Genomic DNA, 19,037 nt, shown 5'->3' with positions numbered 1-19,037 from the left:
GCCCCTCAATTAAATTTTGATTTGCTTAAGATAGACAAGATTCAGTATATAACCAGCAAACTTTATTTGGTAGGCATGCAAACAGCAATAATCATTTTCTAAAGGTTTGTTGAAAAGTGTCCTTAAATTTCACGCTATTCAATGTCTGATTGTAACCCATTCCAGATTCTCAAATGATAGAAAGTTCCCACTTATTATTGATCTCCCTGCTTCTGCTTCTGCTTTCCCCAACAGCCTCATGTTGCCTGTCTGCTTCTGGTCAGTGTTCCTTGAGGCTCCCCCAACATTCCTTACAATTCCTTACAATTCCTACTCTCTGTTATGGACACCCAATGTATGAGGTGTGCATGGTCAGCACATCACCATGGCAAAGCTCTGAATGAGCACACGACCCCAAGGACCAACTCTAACTCTACCCCCTTTTCTCCTATTTCAGAATGCAAGTGATCACGCATCAGGGTACTGTTAGGGAAATCTTGGAAACAAGAACACACATACCTGTTGGCCTCATACACCTCTGTCAATAACAGGGACCTATCATTCATATCCATATTCTTTTGTGGAGAAGGTGACAGACATTATGGGGAGCATGACTTGAAAAAACTCTGTAGTTCTTTTCTTTTCTCCTTATAATTTCCCTCAAAAAAAAAAAAAAGTCAATTCCATGTCTCCCACTATCTCAATGGGATTGTTTCTGAGACATGAGACACATTTCTTCATCCCACCAAGTATCTTTATGTATTCTATTCTACCTTTAATTTAACCTGCTTCCTTTCAGGCTTTCCTTAATTCTTTTCACGTAATACCATCATTTAGAAGAGTGTTTTTCAACCAGGTATCATATGGCCCTATATGGGCACCCAGGATATTCTAAGGGGGCCAAAGTGAAAGTCGTGTAAATGGAAGACTACCACATGGAACCAGGGGGTCAACCAGTAGAACAGAGATGGCCACAGGAGCTAAATCCCAAAGGAGGTTAAAGTAAAGAAAAAGGTTGATAGGGGCTGGAGAGATAGCACAGCGGGTAGGGCGTTGGCCTTGCATGCGGCCAACCCAGGTTCAAATCCCAGCATCCCATATGGTCCCCTGAGCACGGCCAGGGGTAATTCCTGAGTGCAGGGCCAGGAGTAACCCCTGTGCATCGCCAGGTGTGACCCAAAAAGCAAAAAAAAAAAAGAAAGAAAGAAAGAAAGAAAGAAAAAGGTTGATAAACAGTGGTCTGTCAAAGCAAACCTGAAACTAGAAATGATTTGGAGTCCTCATACTCACTAACCATTCACACCCAGTGATGCTACCAAGTCAGTCAACTCTACTTTTCCCGAGCTTGTTCTGTTCTCCTCCCCTTCCACACATCCAGCATTTTACCCACTGCCTTCTTCCTCCTCAGTGTTTCCTTTCCCCAGCATTTCCCCATTCCAGTCCATCAAGCATGCTACTCCCACCTGGATAACAGAGATAACAGCGGAGTTATAGGAATCAGGCCTGCCACTGTCTGGTACAGCAGCCACCAGTGGCCCCAGAGCTCGCAGAGAAAGGTCCATTCACATTTGTCCCCAGCCACAGCTTTTCTGACTCTCCCTGTGATGATCACCTTTTCCGTGTTCCATGCTGTATAATCAAGTGATGTCAAATTGCTTTATTTTCCTTAATATGCATTTTGACAGGAACTCACTGTTCATATAAGTCCTTATCTTAGAATATTTTAATATTCCCATATCACAGCTACAAACCCTTGCTGTTCCATGGATGAGTATTCCAAGAATCCTTTCCCAATATCTTGAGTTAAATATGTTCAACTAATTTAGAATTTTAGAAGTTCAGGTCCTCTTAAGAACCACTGAGCTCGTGCCTATGGGCTGTTTCTCATCTACCATTCTTTCTTCCTGCCTCTCCTGTGGCGATAATAACATGCTTCCAAATCATAGCCTGACCTATAAGGATTACATTTGTCCTGAAATCCAAAATGATAGACCATGACAGTCCAAAGAGATGAAATATGGCAAAAAGAATACATGAGTAAATGGAAACCAAAATGGGATCAAAGCTGTAACAATTCTGTTTCTCAAAATCAAAACCGAAAAAAATTCCATGTTCATATGATACATTAATCATACACATACATTTGTGCATACTTAGCATATATGTAATACACTTATCCTCTGCTTTTACCCTAATGTGTTCTAATGCTCATCCATGAAGGGAACAGTGGAATAAAATATACTGGGCATTCTGCTTTTTGTTTTGATTTGGTGGTCTCAACAGAGGATACTCTAAGCATAGTGCTCAGGAAGACCATATTGGTGCTAGGGAGAGAACCCAGGCTCTCATATGCACCTCAGGTACAACAACCCAAGACTGTATGGGGTTGGGGGGAGAAGGGGAGAAGGAGAGGTTGGAACCACACCTGGAGGTGCTCGGGTGCTCCTGGCTCTGTATTACAGGGATCCGGGGACCATATTTGGTGCCAGGGATTGAACCCAAGTCAGCTACATGCAAGGCAAGTGCTCTAGGTGCTGTACATTTTAAAAGTGAGGAAAGAGCCGAATAGGCATTTCACCCCCTCTGGTCTTCCTACCTCCTAATTTTATTCAGAAATCACATGTTTCTTTCTAATATGAATGAGCATGGACAGGTAAAAGTAAGGAGACTTGTGCCATTCTTCTCAGTCTCACAACTTGCATCACCCATTGAAGGGAACTCTACATGATGCTAAAAAACCATAAAGGCAATTATCATGTAGGAGATGATACTTTGGCTACTACATTGTGTAATTTTCTGGAAAACTTGTTTTCTTCAAAAAGCACAGGGAAGAGTATTCTTAGTGTGCAGGAAAATCAAACTGTCTTTTTGCTTTCACTGTCCTAAAAATGCTCTTCAAGGGAGAAGGGGATTGGGAGGTGCAGGAAAGGTGTTCAAGAAGGCCAAGTATCTCCTGTTTTAGGAAGAGAGTTCTCTTTTGTACATATCTGGAAAGATGAGAGATAACCTTGCTTGCCTTAGCCTGTCCTCAGTCCTACCCAGAATCAAGCAGGAATTTGATCTGAAGTGGAAGACATCAGGATGTGGGGGTCTGTTCCTCAGTCTCAAGTTACAAATAAAAAAAAAAAATCTTTGTTTTGAGTTCTGAGACCAGGCCTAGTGATGCTCAGGGTTCACTTCTGGCAACACTCAGAATTGAACCAGGAAAAAAAAAAAGAATTGAACCAGGGTCAGCTGTATGCAAGGCAAATGCCTAACTCCCAAACTCACTGTACTATCACTCTGGATCCCCTTTCTAATTTTTATTGAAATAATTTTGTTAATGTGAAAGTGGATTTTCCTGCATTAGTGGGCTCCTGAAAATTGTATGAAAGATTTGATTCAAATCTCAGAAGATTAAGAGGAAGATTAGAGTTATTGATCAGTTCAAGTAAATGGTTCAGATCCCTCCCCAATTTCCAGGCTTCTCCTTTCTACCCATGTCTGCAGTAACTCATCCTGTCCCTTGGTGCCTGGTCTGGTATACAACTAAGTCCTGTCTCTCACCAGGTGCTTGTTTACAGTGTACAACGGCCTGTTCTTATCCCTTTGTCATTCTCTATTCCTGCTGAACCAGTGTATGTCATTGGGTTTTTGGTTTTGTTTTTTAAAAAAGAACCAGGATGTCTTAGGAAGAGAAAAGAACTTATAGATGTGGGTATCTAGAGCTGGAGAACTTTCCCTAAATTGGAAAGGGGAAAGAGTATCTCAACCCAAGAAGGATGCAGTCCAAGTTACACTCCTTTCAACTTCTTAAGAAAGTATATATCTGGAGAGGGAGCCTAGACTCAGGGCACTAATCCTGCTAATCTCAGCTAAATTCCCAGATGAGCCATACATTCCAGGAAATCGTGGAGGCTTGGCCCCTCACATATGTTTCATGGTGTCAGGTTGTGGCTAGAGAGTTTCAGCCTCCCTTCTTATAAGCCTCTCTGGCGTTGCCCTCAACTTTACCCGCAATCTTATCCCCATATAATTGCATAGTTTAAATAAAACCAACGTGCTTGTTATGCAAACCTGGTCTCAATTCAGGGAAGAGTTGAATTAAGGAATTCTGCTCCCTTTTGTGAAGTTGCCCCCTATCCCAAACCCTTCCTAAAAAGGGACATTGGTTGAGCTTCTAATCGAGTGTAACTGCAGTGATGAACATAGATCAGAGAACCAGCCCTGTATTATATATAGTAATAGCTGTAGATTTATTATTCTTCCAAATAATAAGATGGGCAGCAGAACTCAATTTAGCAATGATGGTGGTGATTAATAATGTAAACAGTGTTATTGATTAAGTAACAAATATTTATTTCCCTAAATGTGTAGCCGTTTCACTTTTATACTCTATATTTAGTGACATTCTTTGAAAACCATCAAGCGTCTACTTCAATTGCTCCTTAGTAAAGAAAGTATTTTGCACAGAACTGGGAGTTTTGAAAGGGAAGCAGTATAATGAATGATATGGGGTGGAACAAGCAGAAGATAACCTGAAGAAAGCAAACTAAGAAAGAATTTCTACCGAGACAGGGAATTTTCTTCCAGGGAGTTTCTCTGCTATAATTATATTAGGTTCTATGTTCTCTCCCTCTCTCCTTTTTTTTTTTCAACAGAAGTCATTTGTATTCCAACATCAATAGAACTTTTTCATGACTCTTGAGAAATCGCTCACAAGACTACCATAACAGGTAGAAGCCAGAATGGCTTTCTCACTGGAATTCACCAAAGATGTTGAAAACTAGGCTAGTGTAGGCCCAAAGACTAATTTAATCCCACAAAGTGCTTACTAATTTGATGAGATAAACCAACAAACAAAAGAATCAGAAAGTTCATAAAACTATTTTTTTCTTTAATCTGATTTCGGTGTTTTACTTGGCCACACTCAGCTGGATCCAGAAAGCACTGAGGCCTTTTGCACCCGCTTGCTCACTCACTGGCTCCCCCATAGGCCACACCTTTTCTCCCTATTGCCTGTGTCTGACCTGCTTCACTTGTTCTGGGGCCCTGAATGGGTGACCTCAGTGCCCAAGGAGAAATGGGAGATGGTTATTAAATATGCTGCTACCAGGAAGGAGGTGTGACTTGGCATTTGAAGGCCAATCAAAACTCCATCCTCTACCTGAAGTGAACACTTGGCATCTGGATGAGCCAGCCCTCCTCGGGTCACTTCCTTTTAGCCCTTTTCTTCACTGAATTATTGTATAACATAGATTTATTCTCAGTTGTTAAATCCAAATGATGACGACTGAGTGCTGCGCGGAGAGTGGTGTGACCCTAAGAGCAAATTCAGAGGCTACTTCTCCTGGATGTCAGAGGTTAGATAAGCAGCTGGTTTCTTTTCAAGGGAGAAAGGGCACCCCCTGTGATGCTCAGGGCTTACTCCTGGCTCTGTGCTCAGGGATCGCTCTTGGTCAGCTCGGTAGTGGCTTTTAAACCAAAGGTATCTTGTGTCTTCATTTCTTCACTTATAAATGGGTTCAGACAGCATGATCCCCAAGACAATTTTTAGTTGACCTCTCCTCATCTTAAGAGTTCTACCTAGAATCCACTGGGCCCTGAAGAGGTCAAGTTCCTCCCTAAAAACCTCTCCTGACTTGCCCTCTTTGAATTTTTGAACTTAACACTAACATTGCCCAAATTAGCATTCACTAATCCTCTAACTGCCTCACCTTGAGGACCTCCATTCATTTGGCAGGCCAGGTTTAAGCAAAGTTGCCTGAAATCAGAGACCAGGACATTTCATTTTTAAGCCTTTTATACTTGATCAGCACGAAATGGATATTTGTCAATTAAAGCTGAATCATGATACAGAAAATATGCGTGAAAATGGCAAATCTTCCAAAATTGCAGTTTTCAGCAGTCTCTCAAAATGAATAACCCTTATCAGCACTACAATTTCCCCTGGTGATTCAACCGGGCATAAAGCTGTGCGTTGCTGAACGGGAGAACACACTAGATTATCATAGTACGTTCACTTCCTTCCATGGTGGCCAAGTTCAAAAAGGTGAAAAACACAAACAGCAACTCACTTCAATAATAAACCACCTACTGAAATAGGGCACTAAAATTTTTATTTTTTCTTACTGAGGTTAAGACAAGAAAATCGAAGACAAGAAAATGCTGCAGGTCAGGAAGAGAAAACTGCAGGGAAGAGTTTTGCCCCTCCCCCGCCGCTCTGGTGTCATCGGCTCTGAGTAAGCCAAGGCCAAGTCGGGTGTCCTGTGGGCGGGGATTTACCCACCTTGGCCGGAAACGCAGCGGGATACAGGTTTTACTCGTTCTGGTCCAACTCTCCTCCCCCAACCCCCCAATAATTAAGGCTTTGGGTGTGTGGTCAGACCTTCCCTATCCAAGTAAAGCAAACACAAGTAAAGAATAATTCCAGGATGGAATTATTTTGAGAGCTTTTTTGTGATTGCATTAATTTCCCTATTCAATGAATCCGAGGTAATTAACACTCTAGTAAAGTACATTAACAAGTGTTAATCATATCTTAACAGCTAGACGATCCTAGTGGGTTGAAATTAAGTCAATTATTAAAAAAAAAAATCCTGCCATGTAGCCAACGCTTAATGCAGGTATTTCTATTTAATCCGTTTTCCTAGGACTGAGAAGGATCTTTGTAATTCACAATTCAATACATAACAATGCTTGAGGGTCGGAGTCAAAAGTAGTTGGGGAAGGGATTTATCCAACGGGGCAGGGAGATGAATCATTAAAAACTCCCTCTTGTACTTTTCTGGGAAAAAAAATCGTAGCCCTATGCAACTTGAAAGGATGAGAAATGATAATTAAATGCTTATAAATTTTTCGGGGGAATCCCTGTAAAACGCAACAGCCCGCGCGAAGCAACAAGCGTCGCGATTTTTTTTTTTTCTGTTTAAAGCGGGGGGAGGGGAAATGCCTTTCAACGTTTTCAAGCCTGTCAAAGGTTTGTTTTCGTCAGGTGTCCAACAGCCCAGTTAAGCCCTGCGCTGGGAGGGGTAAACCCGCCGGTCCGGCGCGACTCCCGGTCCGGGCAGGGCTGTAGCACACTCGGGATAAGACCTAGGCTCGGGGCAGGGGCAGGGGCAGCAGGAGCGGCTGGGGCAGCCTGGGAGCCCGAGAAGGCTCGGGACAGGAGCAGCACCGGCAGGGGCGGGCCCCCGTCCGGCTCCCCCGGGGCGCGCCCACAGCCCGAGCCTGGCGGGGGATGGAAACTAGGCCGGGCCTCCGCGCCCGCACACCCAAGGCCCCGCCGCCTCGCCAGGCGCCCTCGCAGCTCCGTCCGGCCGTCAGGAGCCCGCGGCCCCCCAGTGCCACGCCAAGGCGGCGCGTTGCTCCCCGGCGCCACGGGCAGGTGCGAGCTGCAGCCCGGCCCGACGTGCTAGAGCCCTGGGGACCCTGGCTAGGGCGCGGGGCATTTGCGCCAGGGCGCGCGACGGCACAAATCCCCCAACGGTCTAGTTGGCGGCGGAAAGGCGTCGGGCCGCGGCGCGGAAGCGGGTTCGGAGCCGCTTCGGGACTCCGCCCCCCTGCTCCAGCGCGCCCCCCGCCGTCGGGGCACCAGGTCAGCTTCCACGTTCGGCGTCGAGGCTTCCTCGGCCGGCGCCGTGGGCTCCGGGGGGCACTCCTCGTTCCTCGCGGAGGCTCCCCGCGCGCAATCCAGCCCGGGCAGTCGCTTCACTGCTGGGGAGGGAGGGTTCCCCCAGCTGGAGCCTGGTCCGTCGCGGCCACAGCTGAGAGGACCAGACGTGACGTCGGTTGGGGATCAGGCAGCGCGTCACCTCAACGTCAGCCTCTCACCTCTCGGACGTCCCGTCCGGGGAGCAAAACTCCGGAGACTTCGGACCCCGCCCCCGGGAGCGCGGCGAGCAGCCAATGAGGGAGGGCCTGGCGGGAAGCGAGCCAATGAGGCGCGGCGGGGCGGGGCCCAGGCCGGGGCGGGGCGGCGGCGGCGGCGGCGACCGGCCGTCTGTCTGCGCGCAGTATATGACAGTACGTCAGCCGCGGGATGGCCGTAGCTGCGGCGGCGGCTGCAGGAGCCCGAGCAGCCGCGGCCGCAGTGGAGGCCGGAGCCCGATCGGCGGCGGCGGCACCCCGGGGAGTTTAAGATGGCGGCGGGGGGGTCGGCGGGCCTGCGGGAGGAGCAGCGCTACGGGCTGTCGTGCGGGCGCCTGGGGCAGGACCACGTCACGGTGCTGCATGTGAAGCTCACCGAGACGGCGATCCGGGCGCTCGAGACCTACCAGCGGCACAAGGTGAGGGGCTGGGCCGGCGGGTCGCGGGCTCGGGGAAGCCGGGGCGGGCCGGGCACCGGGGCCCGGCGGACGCGCGGGCGGGCGGCCCCTGGCGGCGGGGCCGCGGGACTCCGACGGCGCCCGCGGGGCTCCGGCTCGGGTCCCTCAGAGCGGGCGCCGGGGGAGACGCGCGCGGGGGCGCGGGCAGGGCTGCTGCGGGACGCACCGCGGGGGAGGGAGCGGGGACGCGGGGGCGCGGGGGGCGCTCGGCGGGGCCCCGAGCCCCGGCCGTGTCCGGGAGCCGGGCGCCGCGGGCGGGGAGCGTCGGATCCGGGAACCCAGACTGTCCCGCGGAGACGGCGCAACTCGCCCACGGATGCCCGGCGCTCGCGCGCATCCGCCACCCGGGGACAGCCCGGGACGCTCGCAACCACCCTACAGCGAGAGGCCCCGCTGGTCGCGCACCAGCTGCGATCAGAGAGGGATACGCACCTGGGTTTGGGGGGGGTCTGTCCCCACGGTGGGCGGGGAGGGGGTCGCCCCGCAGGGACTCGCGGCCCAGGTGGGCCAGAATTCGTTTGTGGGCGGCAGTGCGTGGGAGGTGGCGGCCGGAGCGCACCGGGGACGGGTTTGAGGCGCCGCGCGCCGCGGGCGGCAGCCGCTTCCCCAAGCGACACCGGGGATGCGGGGGACAGACCGAAGGGTCCCCCGAATTGCAGCCCAGCACCCACCGAGGGAGCTTGCTCCGCGCAACCGATCTCACAGAACGGGCACCCAGGGCCAGAGGGACACCGGAGCAACTCCCGTCATTATTCAGATGGAAAAGTAGGGAGAGAATTGACATCTGTTGAGCTCCCACTAGTGCCAAATCAGCTAAGTACATGAGGCGAGACAGAGTTGAGGCAATGTCGCAGGCGAGGTGTGAGCCTGCATTGGGTAGGAGTGTGAAGCTGAGCGGGTGGCCCCTGCACAGGTGCGGGCGCGGGGGAGCTTTCCTGCGGCACTGCTTGGGAACACAAGGACCCCCATGACTGTGTCCTGTTGGTGCGGAAGAATGGCAGTGAGCACGCTGGCAGGAGGGTGCTGAGAACTCGACGGACAGGTCTGTGGCTGCGCCACCAGAGAGGCATAGGAAGCAGCTGTATGGACACACAGGCATGTGTGTGCACCGTGAGAGCCTGGTGGGACAGGCTCATGAACACGCAGGTACATGAACACACTACCAGAGAGGCATATGTAACACCAGAGAAATTGTCACCTTTCTGGGAGAGGAGAGAAGAGAGTACGAACAGGGAGGGAGGGAAGAGGGGGAGGAGAGAGAGAGGGAGATCTTTCCAGAAACCATGAAATTCCAGGGAGAAAGCAACCCACGCATGGCCAGGAGGTCAGTGTCCACCAAGCAATCCTGACAGGAGGAGATGAAAGAAACACAAGCTGCTTGTGTCAGTAGCGATGCCGGGACAGATGCCCACAGAGAAGAGGAGCAGCCGCGTGGACTGGAAGGTCCATCTGGGAAGACGGGCAGGGGGCAGAGAGGGACAGAGGCAGACACTGGAGAGGAACTGGGCCCTGTGAGATGCAGAGATAAGCTTGCCTGTTTCAAGGGAAGGGCATGGGAAGAAATGACAGTGGTAAGAAGGTAGGTCAGGGAATGGAAAGAGGAAAAACACTGCAGAGGAAGCAGCTGGCATCCAGAGGCCAGTTTCCAGCAAGGAACCGAGGGAGCAGAGTCTGAAATACAGAAGGAGGCATCACTGTGGATGTGGGTCAGCCGCCACCTCAGAGGAACACCAAGCCTATTCTGTAGCTGATAGCAGCAACTGACAGGCACAACGGCTTGGTAGAAAATTGGTGGGTAAAGGGGACCTTTCAGGTAGGGGTGATTCCCAGGCCCAGGGAGGGGACAGAAAGAGGTGCTCACTGATCTGCATGCCCACTGGGCCCAGGAAGGGGTTTCGCTTCCCTGTGGCTCTGGTTGCATATCTACCTCCTTTAAAAAAAGAGTTTCTCTGCTGAGGTTCAAATTGGAACTCTAACCTCCCAAAGCCCCTACATTTGTATAGCAGTGTCTTCGGCTACCAGATCAAAACCTTTTTCTTTCCTAAGTCACCACTGAGCTTATTTCATGTGTTTTTTTTTTAAAAAAAAAATATTTAAAGTCAGTAGCTGTCTTTGCTGCTACTTCTATTGCCAGTAAGATCATTCTCTTTTTCTATATGTATGAATGGATCTCATCAGTCTATAGATGCAAAGAAAAGTAAAAAGCCTTTTTAAAAATGTGCCTCCATATTTTATGAATATGGACCAGGTAGAGTGAATAAAAATCCTAGGATTCTGCTTCTCCGGGAAAGCTGGTGATAAAAACACTGGCAGACAGAGGAGAGGGTGAGGGGGGTTAGGCTGATTGCCACCGATCTGAGATACTCCTGCCTAGTTTCTGACTTAACTAGCTCTGACTTTCACTTCAGCCAGGAGAACTCTTCTAAATGAGCTTGGAGAACAGCACTCGAGATGAGACTTTAATCCTTGATAGCTGCAAAGTGGGGAGAGACTGAAGGGGACTCGAGGTGACTGTACACAGCAATTCTTATTGCAGTGTCCTCTTGTACGTTCAGCTGAGCTTGCTACAAACACATCCTTTTGTGCTTCTAGCTCAAGCCAGATTGGGCACCCCCAGAAAGAGGCACAGCAGCAGCTGCCAGGAGCGCGCATCTGACAGGACTTGTCTCTCCCAGGGGAAGATGTTATTTGGCCTTTTATACCTTCCACCCATGTAAGGAGGGCTCCTGACTTTAAATGGAGCTCCGGGGAAGAAGCCTATTTTCTCTGAGATCAAATGGCTTTAATTTCTCACATGAAACTTTCCAAAACCTTTCCATGTTCCAATAAGGAAGGTGTTTAGTGCTTGACAAGTAGCCTCTAAGTGACCTTGTTCTGTACAAGGTTATGACTTCTGCCTTCTGATGGCTTTCTAAGGACCAGGCATTTTAACAAGTTGATTTCTTCAATTAAGCATCAGGTAATTGCTTTTATCCAGATTATCTTGTTTATTGGACTTATTCCTTCAGATCAATCCTTAGGAGGTACATTTAGGAATTTTAAAAAGTGTGATTTTGTCTGAATACAGAAGTTCTTTAGATATAATTGAGCAGGTATCAGGAATTATTAGGGTTCATGGAAACAAAATCCTTAATTGGAAACAGTTTTGCACTGTTTCAAAGACAAACAAGTCTAATTGACCTTCATTATTCAAGCTTTCTATTTTTAGAGAAGAATTGAAGAATGCTAACTTGGGAACCTTTCTAAACGTGGGCCTGGGGGGGCGGGGGGTAGGTCGGGGACGAAGATACTGTGAATCCCAGAATGGTACTTACAGCTGCAGAAGATAGCTCCTAAAAGTTGTTTGCCATTTAGTTTAAAATTGGTTATAGATAAGAGATTAACTGGGAAGTTATTTTTGTGGTTTGCAGAGTAAATTCAGATGTACTAATACTGGATATTTAGGATAAGTAGCAGAGTTCCTTTTTTTAAAAAAAAATTGATGATTGTGAGTGTAAAGACAAGTTTACAAATACATAAAATCACAAGTTGGAACTTTATAATCATCCTAAATCGGTGTCTGGGATTATGTGGCCTGTATAATCTGTATTTTTTAAATGAACCAGTATCATTGCCATTATATCTTTCTATTAATAAGATTGTATTAAGAATTAAAGCCAAAGCTTACAAAGTCTATTTTAACTAATTTTGAGTAATGTAGTTTATGTTGATATGTGAGAACATTTGTCATAATAAAAATTTTAGTAAAATAATGTTTTTAGATTCTGTCACTGCTGATTCTATAAATCCAGGGATTTTTCCTTAGGGAGGGGATGAAGTGGGTACACCCGGCAGTACTTAGGGGCTTCTCGCACAGTGCTCTGGGGCCATATCTGGTGGTACTTGGGACACCATGCAGCGCCAGGAATTGAACTCAGGCTTCTGCAGGCATGGCATGCAACGCAGCCTTTGAGCCATATCCCTGACCTCAATAAATTGTATAAAAATATTTCCTCAGCAGGGAGGGAGGGCACTTGTCTTGCTAGCGGCCTACCTGAGTTCAATCCCTGACACGCCATATGGTCCCCAAGCACAGTGAGGACGATCCCTGAGCACAGAGGCAGGATAAGCCCTGAATACCGCTGGGTGTGGCCAAGTAAACAAACAAAGTTTCCTCAAAGTTACAACAGTGATGGCCCAAATAATCTTACCACTTTTACTCAACTGTACATATAGAGTCACTTATAGATTTGTTTGAGGGAACGGACTATACATTTTCTATGCCTGGGTTCAGAAAACAGATACCTTTAAGAGGTGTTGTATTAACAGTTTTGTCAATTTTAAATGTTTTTCTGCCTTAATTAGTTCCTTCTAAGAAAATATTAGCGTTTCAAAAGTTGGTGAAAATATAATTGTTTCATTTTATATGAGGAAGATTTTGTTATTTCCAGTCAAAGCATAGAGACTTATTGAAATCTCCTATGCTGGTCTTTACTAAAATAATTCTAATAACTGCCTTTTATGTATTGCTTGATCTTCTAAAGTTGCTGATCCTACGGATCATGAGGCTGGTGATTTTCTCAACTTAGTCTTACTTCCAAATGAATGTTCAGCATTTGATTGGTTGTGGTTTAAACCTGGAGGCACAAAAAAGACCGTGTCTTATTATTTCTTTATCTCTTCCTCTTTCTGCCTGCCCTCTGACAGTTCTGAGTGTGTGTGCTTGCAGTAATCTGCTTTCCAAATGCAAATGAGCTATTCTAAAGACACTCCCCAGCCTTCAAGATCTGCCACTGACCAGGGGGAATGTTTCACTGGAAAAAACTGAAGTTTGTTGGGCAGTTGCCTTGCATGAACCTGGGTTCAATCCCTGGCATGCTGTAGGGTCCCCCAAACACCACCATGAGTAATCCCTGAGTGAAGAGCCAGGAGTAATCCCTGAGCATTGCTGGAGGTACACCTTCCTGCCCCCCCCCACACACACACTCCAAAACAAAACAAAAGTACCCCAAATGACTTTGCACACTTTTAATTAAAATCCATTGTAGGCTGACCTAGATCTTAAAATGCTTTCTATCAGGTGAAGTTAAGTATGTGGCATGAACATTTATTCAAGTGATCAGGTGTTCAGTGCAAAGGAGCTTGTGCTCCTCCCAGTTAAAAACAGTAGCCAGATTGCCTAAAAAGATAGGCAGAGAACCTTGGCAGCAGAACTGGGAGGAGAAAGAAAGAACATATGTGACGGACTGGAACATGTTCAAGAAAAGAATTTAAAAGGAAAGGGGCGTAGAATTCTTGGAATGATTTACAGGAAAGCTTACTGAGGACTATCACCAGGTCCAGCATTTCCATTTGCTCTGTTTGCACTTATTTGAAAAAAAGAAAAAAAGAAAAAAAAACACAACTGTGAAAGCTGTGTGCGTAGTGCTTATTGGGTAATTTGTGATAAAGCCAACAGAAGGAGGAAAATGAAATTTTCAGCGAAACTTAATAATTTGCAGTGACAACAGAGAAACTTAGGAGACTAGTACTAGAGTCCAGTATTGGGATTTTTGAGAAGAGGTTCCCCAAAATGTGATAATGGGTATTCTGTATTTTAAAATGAATTTAAAATGAATTAAGCTTTAGAATATAGAAAACCATACAGAACTCCATATTTAACTCTCCTACATTCTTCAGCTCTGTGGCATTTTCCGTGACTTAACTCCCCCCCCCCCCCAGGGAAAGTAGGTCTGGAATTGAATACAAGAAAATTATGATTAAGTCTCCACAGTCAAGTTGAAACTGAAAAACATGACATAATTCAGGTCAAATTTACAAGGAAAAATTGCCTCTCTGTCTTGTCTTTCCTTTTCTCTCTCCTTTCCTTCCTAATTTATCTCCTTATCTCTTATTTCTGTTGGGACATCATAGCCCACAGGCATGTTAAATATTTAGGAAAAACTGATTAAAGGGCCTCTGCCAAAACTTTGCCAGAAAAGGCCACACCTAGAATTCAGAGTGAGTCTTATTAATTTGTTCACATGCTCCTTCAAGAGGCAAGATCAAATTAGCACCTTAGATTGAACTCTGTGGTCTGCACTACTCGTTAATTTAATAGCAACTAGATGGCTAGATGAGTTATAGTATTGGGAGTCCTATTTGTTACTGGTCTCAAAAAACATCTTCAAATCTTAACATGTTACCAGGATTTTAGCAGGCAGAGACTAGATCTCCATATAAGGGAAAATGGCACAGGAAGTTAAGGACAGCAATAGAAAAGCTAGCAAATGCAGACTCATAAGGAAAGCCCTGTTTAATGCACTCCAAAATACAGGAGAAAATACATTTAGGGTTATGAGGGAAAAGGCAGAATGGAGGAGGTTGGATTAGGTTCTGTCAACACCAGAGAACATACTCAAGAGAAGTTTAAAATCACTTGAACTTTGCTTTGAGATTATTTAGAACCTGGCCACAGTGTGTGATAAATGTAAGGTGAAGCTGAAAGAAAAAGACAAGTTAGGGAAAGGAGAGGCCAGAGATGCTTACTTTGCCCTAGAATGCTTACGGGAGGGAGACATTGCAGATGAATAGAAACTTTAAAATTTAAGAACAGGTTTTGTTCTTAAGAACAAATTGGTGTTCAGCACTAGGCAAAAAGGGTGGAGAGGGAGATAAAGAAGATGGAATATCTACCATTTTAATGAACATTTCACTTGGTTTGATGACCAAGGGACTGAGTTTTGAGTGTGTGTTTTATGCATGTGTGTGTTTGATTTTGGTTTGGGGGCGACATCCAGCAGTGCTCAGGAATGAATCCAGCTCTGTGCTGGGGTTTTTGGTGTGGGGTTGTGGGGGTGTAGATAGCTTCCAGCATTTTCTGGACAACTTGTGGTCAGGCAATTGAACCCAGTGGCTATGTGTTAAGTTCTAGAAGTGAATCTGGAGCTGTGAGGCTAGACTAACGCAATGCTATATGGTTTGCCTATTTTTTTTGTGTTGTTCTTTTGTTTTGGTTCCATACCTGCCAGTGCTCAGAAATCACTCCTGGTGGGCTTGGGAGGACCATATGGGGTGCTCAGAATCAACCTAGGTGAGCAGCATGTAAGGCAAGAGCCCTAACTGCTGTACTATGCCTCTGGCCCCATGTTTGCCTGTCTTCTACAAATTCTTCCACATGAATGGAAATTTGGGAAACTTAAAATTAACAGGTATAAAATATTTTGGGTTGAGCAGAGAGTTTTAAAATCTATCCATAGATTTCCTTTATTCAATAGAATTTATAAATAATGCTTAAAACCATCAGAGAGCACAGGAAAATAAGCATCTAGTGTGACTTTAACATGACAGTCAGACTTTCTATGGTTTCTGTTCCTAGAGATGATTAAAATCTAATGAATCTTCCATAATATATCTCTGACTTTATATTTCAATAGTTATTTTGAAATGATTCCTAAAGGCCTTTGATGAACCCCCATGTTTTCACTTTTTCTAGATTGCCTTCATTTTTATGAAGGTGCTTTGATTCTCACTTATTTTTTGATAAATTTATGTGAAAAAACAATAGGTTTTTCCACAAAAATTTATCAAACATCTTTTCTTAAGCATTTACATCACTATGGACTAGTTATGGGTTTATAGTCCATAGAAATAACTTTGCCTGGAAAAATTCCCTTGAACAGCAAATTTATTCAAGGTTGAAGCCAGGCCTAAACTTTCTAATAAATAAGATTCACTGAGAAACTTTAAGATCTAAATATGCTTACATGGAAACTCAACTGTTGACATATTTTTAAATGAAATTTACTATTGCTTTCGATTTCCCTTTCTTAGGAACCTAATTCTTTAGAGGATCATAAAATATCCACATAGTAAAAAGAAGTAGAAGTTAGAATTATAACTATAGAATATTTGTTCAGCAAACATGTGTTCATCTCACATGGACTGGGTATAAAGCTATACCAGAGATAAAAAGCTAATAAGTTATGGCTATTCTAACCATTGAGAAAAAGGTGGTTTAGTAGAAAATTGGCAGACTTGTGAGGAAATTGATGGAGAAGTATGTTGGGTTGGAGTCCAACTCAAGAGAAGGGTTATATATGAAAACGTGTCTGAAAAGCAGTAACTGCCCCTCTCCACCCATCCTCTGCTTTCTCAGGCCAGGTGGGTTGTCCCTGCTACAGCCCCGAGATGGTATCTATTTGTTGCCGAGTCAGTGGTGTCTCAATCTTTGATCTCACTGACCTTGGACACCTCTTCTGTTCAGAAGCATTCTTCCTGGATTTTTTTTTCCCTCCCTCTATTCTTCCTTTCTGGCTGGAGAGCCCACCTTCTTCCTTCTTATCACTTCTCTTTTCCTCGGTATCACTGTATCACTGTCATCTGTTGTTCATCGATTTGCTCGAGCGGGTGCCAGTAACGTCTTCATTTGCCCCTGTCACGTGCTAGTATTGCCTGATGGCATCTGCTCGCTCCAGGAACATGGAAAGCACATTGTTGTTACTGTTTTTGGCATATCTAATATGTCACGGGGAGTTTGTCAGGCTCTGCTGTGCCGGGGGTGGGGGGCGATGGCGCAGGGAGAGAAGGCGGGGAGAATAAAAAGAAATAAAAATTAAAAAATTACATGGCTTTCTTCCGGGAGCTTTGTTTTATAGTCTCTGGATCTTGGCCATTAGAGTTTGTGGGTGTGACTGCCAAGCTACAGGAAAATTGGGGACCTGGGTGGAGGAGGCCCAGTCCCAATCCGAGCAGGCTTGGAGATCTCAGCCATGGGTTCTGCATTCCCTTGGTAAGTTCATCAAATTCTGTGGCTTTCAATGGGTCTGTGTGTCAGTGTGTCAGTGATTTCTAAGTCTACCCGTAACTGGCCTTTTCCCTAGTCTACTCCCATATTGCTACCTTCTCATCCAATGTTAACAAGAACCTCAAACTTAATAGAGATTAAGAGTGTAGCCCTTGATTTCATTCCTCAGAATATTCAGCTTCCTGCATGTTCCTCGTCTTAGTGAGGAGCTGCACTTGCCTCCATTTGGCTGGTCCTCCTTGATTTGTCTATTCTCTTGACACCTTTGATCTTACCATTCTCTACTCTTCAAGTACACACGCTCACCCAACCCTCTTCATCACCTTCAGCCTTGCTACCATCTGCTCTCTTGAGGACCATTGGCACAGCGATCCGCTGGATTCTGATTCCCCTCTCCTCTACCACTATGGTTTTTTCTCCACACACTGATGAGAGTTTTTTAAATTTTATTTTTGGTGTTTGGGATACACCAGGCAGTGCTCAGGGGCTGCTCTTGGGCCTGTACTTAGGGTCTCTCACTGGAATTTGGGGGAGTCGTGGTATTGGGGATTGAACCTGGGCCTGTTGTATGCAAAATCTATTTCTAGCAGAAACATATCTTAAAAACATTAAATATGGTCAGACAGTTTCCTGGCTTCAAGACTTTTAGTGGTCCCATCTCTAAAGAGTGTTTAGATACTTTAAAGAAAAGCTTGTCTTCTGATCCAGGTTCTTTTACTTCTTTTTATACTTCTTTTCTTGGGGTCAGGATCCCAAAGAACAAATCTTCATTTGCATTTATAGGCAGGTTTGACTTGTAAACTTATTATACAGTTTAAAAACCTCCATTAAGCTCCTGCTTGTTAAAGATTGATAGGATATTATGCCTCAAGCATTGTTGGTTTAGCAGGGGTGGGAAAGCTTTTTCCTGCCAAGGGCCATTTGGATATTTATAACATCTTTCGTGGGCCACACAATGCGGGCAGACGGGCGGCGGGCAGACGGGCAGCCGGGCAGCCGGGCAGCCGGGCAGCCGACGACAAGCTGCCGGACGGACGTTCCCCACCCCTGAATTAAAGGTTGCTTCGCAGTAACTAACATTTTAGTTGGTTATACACTTTAGGTTTTTTCCATTTAAGATCTATTTGAAATGCTGTTATGACAATAATATACTTTTTTTTTTCCTCACTTGGCCTGTATCCAATAGCTATAGTTTTGATCTGGCAACTTGGAGTAGTGGTATTTTTTTTTCAATTTTGTTTTTGCAGACAGAGACCTTGTACATGTTTCTTTGCTACTGAACTGCATCTCTGGCCTGCTATAGCCATAGTTAACCTTTCAAACTAAAGATTATGTTCAATAGATAATAGCTCAGGGTTTTTGTGCTTGTTTTTCTACTTTATTTCTCTACTGCTTCAGTAATTCCCTTTCTGTTGTACTCCTTTCTGTGTTACAGTCACATGCCCTTGGTCCCTGTGCACCTTTGGTCTGTACCCCTACTGATGTCCCAGGACCTCCTGGTCATGCCCTGGAGATGCTATTTGGCATGTGCAGGATCTTAACTCACATGCTCAGCCTCATGCCTCAGCTCAAGGCTCTGCCAGGAGCTGTCCAGAACGCACATGTTGGTCTTTATTTCATACAGCTTCTAATATGGCTCATTGAAATTTGCAGAGAATTGTTCACCAATGTTGTGTGTGAGTTGACAGAAACATGGCTGAAATTTTTATAAAGCCTTGTAGGTATCCTTAGCATCTACTGAAGGATGGGAGACAAAGATGGAGATACTGTTGATATGTATTTACCATTTTCAGCAAAGCACCGAGATTTTCAACACTGTTAATTATATTTTGGAGCCCTGTACATTCCTATACCACACCCATCCCAGGAGCTCACCTCCCTCCACCAGTGTCCCAAGGACCCTCCCTCTACTCCCTATGTAAGCTGAGTTCTATAGACAAAAGGAGATCTATTCTATTAAGGTAACTTTTGATTACCTCTAAATTTTA

The 19,037-nt window shown here is 45.6% G+C and overlaps 1 protein-coding gene across 1 annotated transcript in view; it reads left to right on the top strand.

Moving 5' to 3' along the window:
* Window positions 1–7,940: 7,940 nt before the first annotated feature.
* ELL2 (elongation factor for RNA polymerase II 2) overlaps window positions 7,941–19,037 on the top strand; it is an 86,372-nt gene continuing 75,275 nt past the window's right edge. The window contains exon 1 of the mRNA XM_055137309.1: window positions 7,941–8,246. Coding sequence (XP_054993284.1) covers window positions 8,100–8,246 — 147 coding nt within the window. The 5' untranslated portion in view covers window positions 7,941–8,099. The remainder of the gene's footprint in view (window positions 8,247–19,037) is intronic.

Source organism: Sorex araneus, chromosome 1, assembly GCF_027595985.1.
Source record: "Sorex araneus isolate mSorAra2 chromosome 1, mSorAra2.pri, whole genome shotgun sequence".
Taxonomy (NCBI): domain Eukaryota; kingdom Metazoa; phylum Chordata; class Mammalia; order Eulipotyphla; family Soricidae; genus Sorex; species Sorex araneus.
The sequence above is the reverse complement of the archived record's forward strand: the minus strand, read 5'-3'. Positions and strand labels throughout refer to the sequence as shown.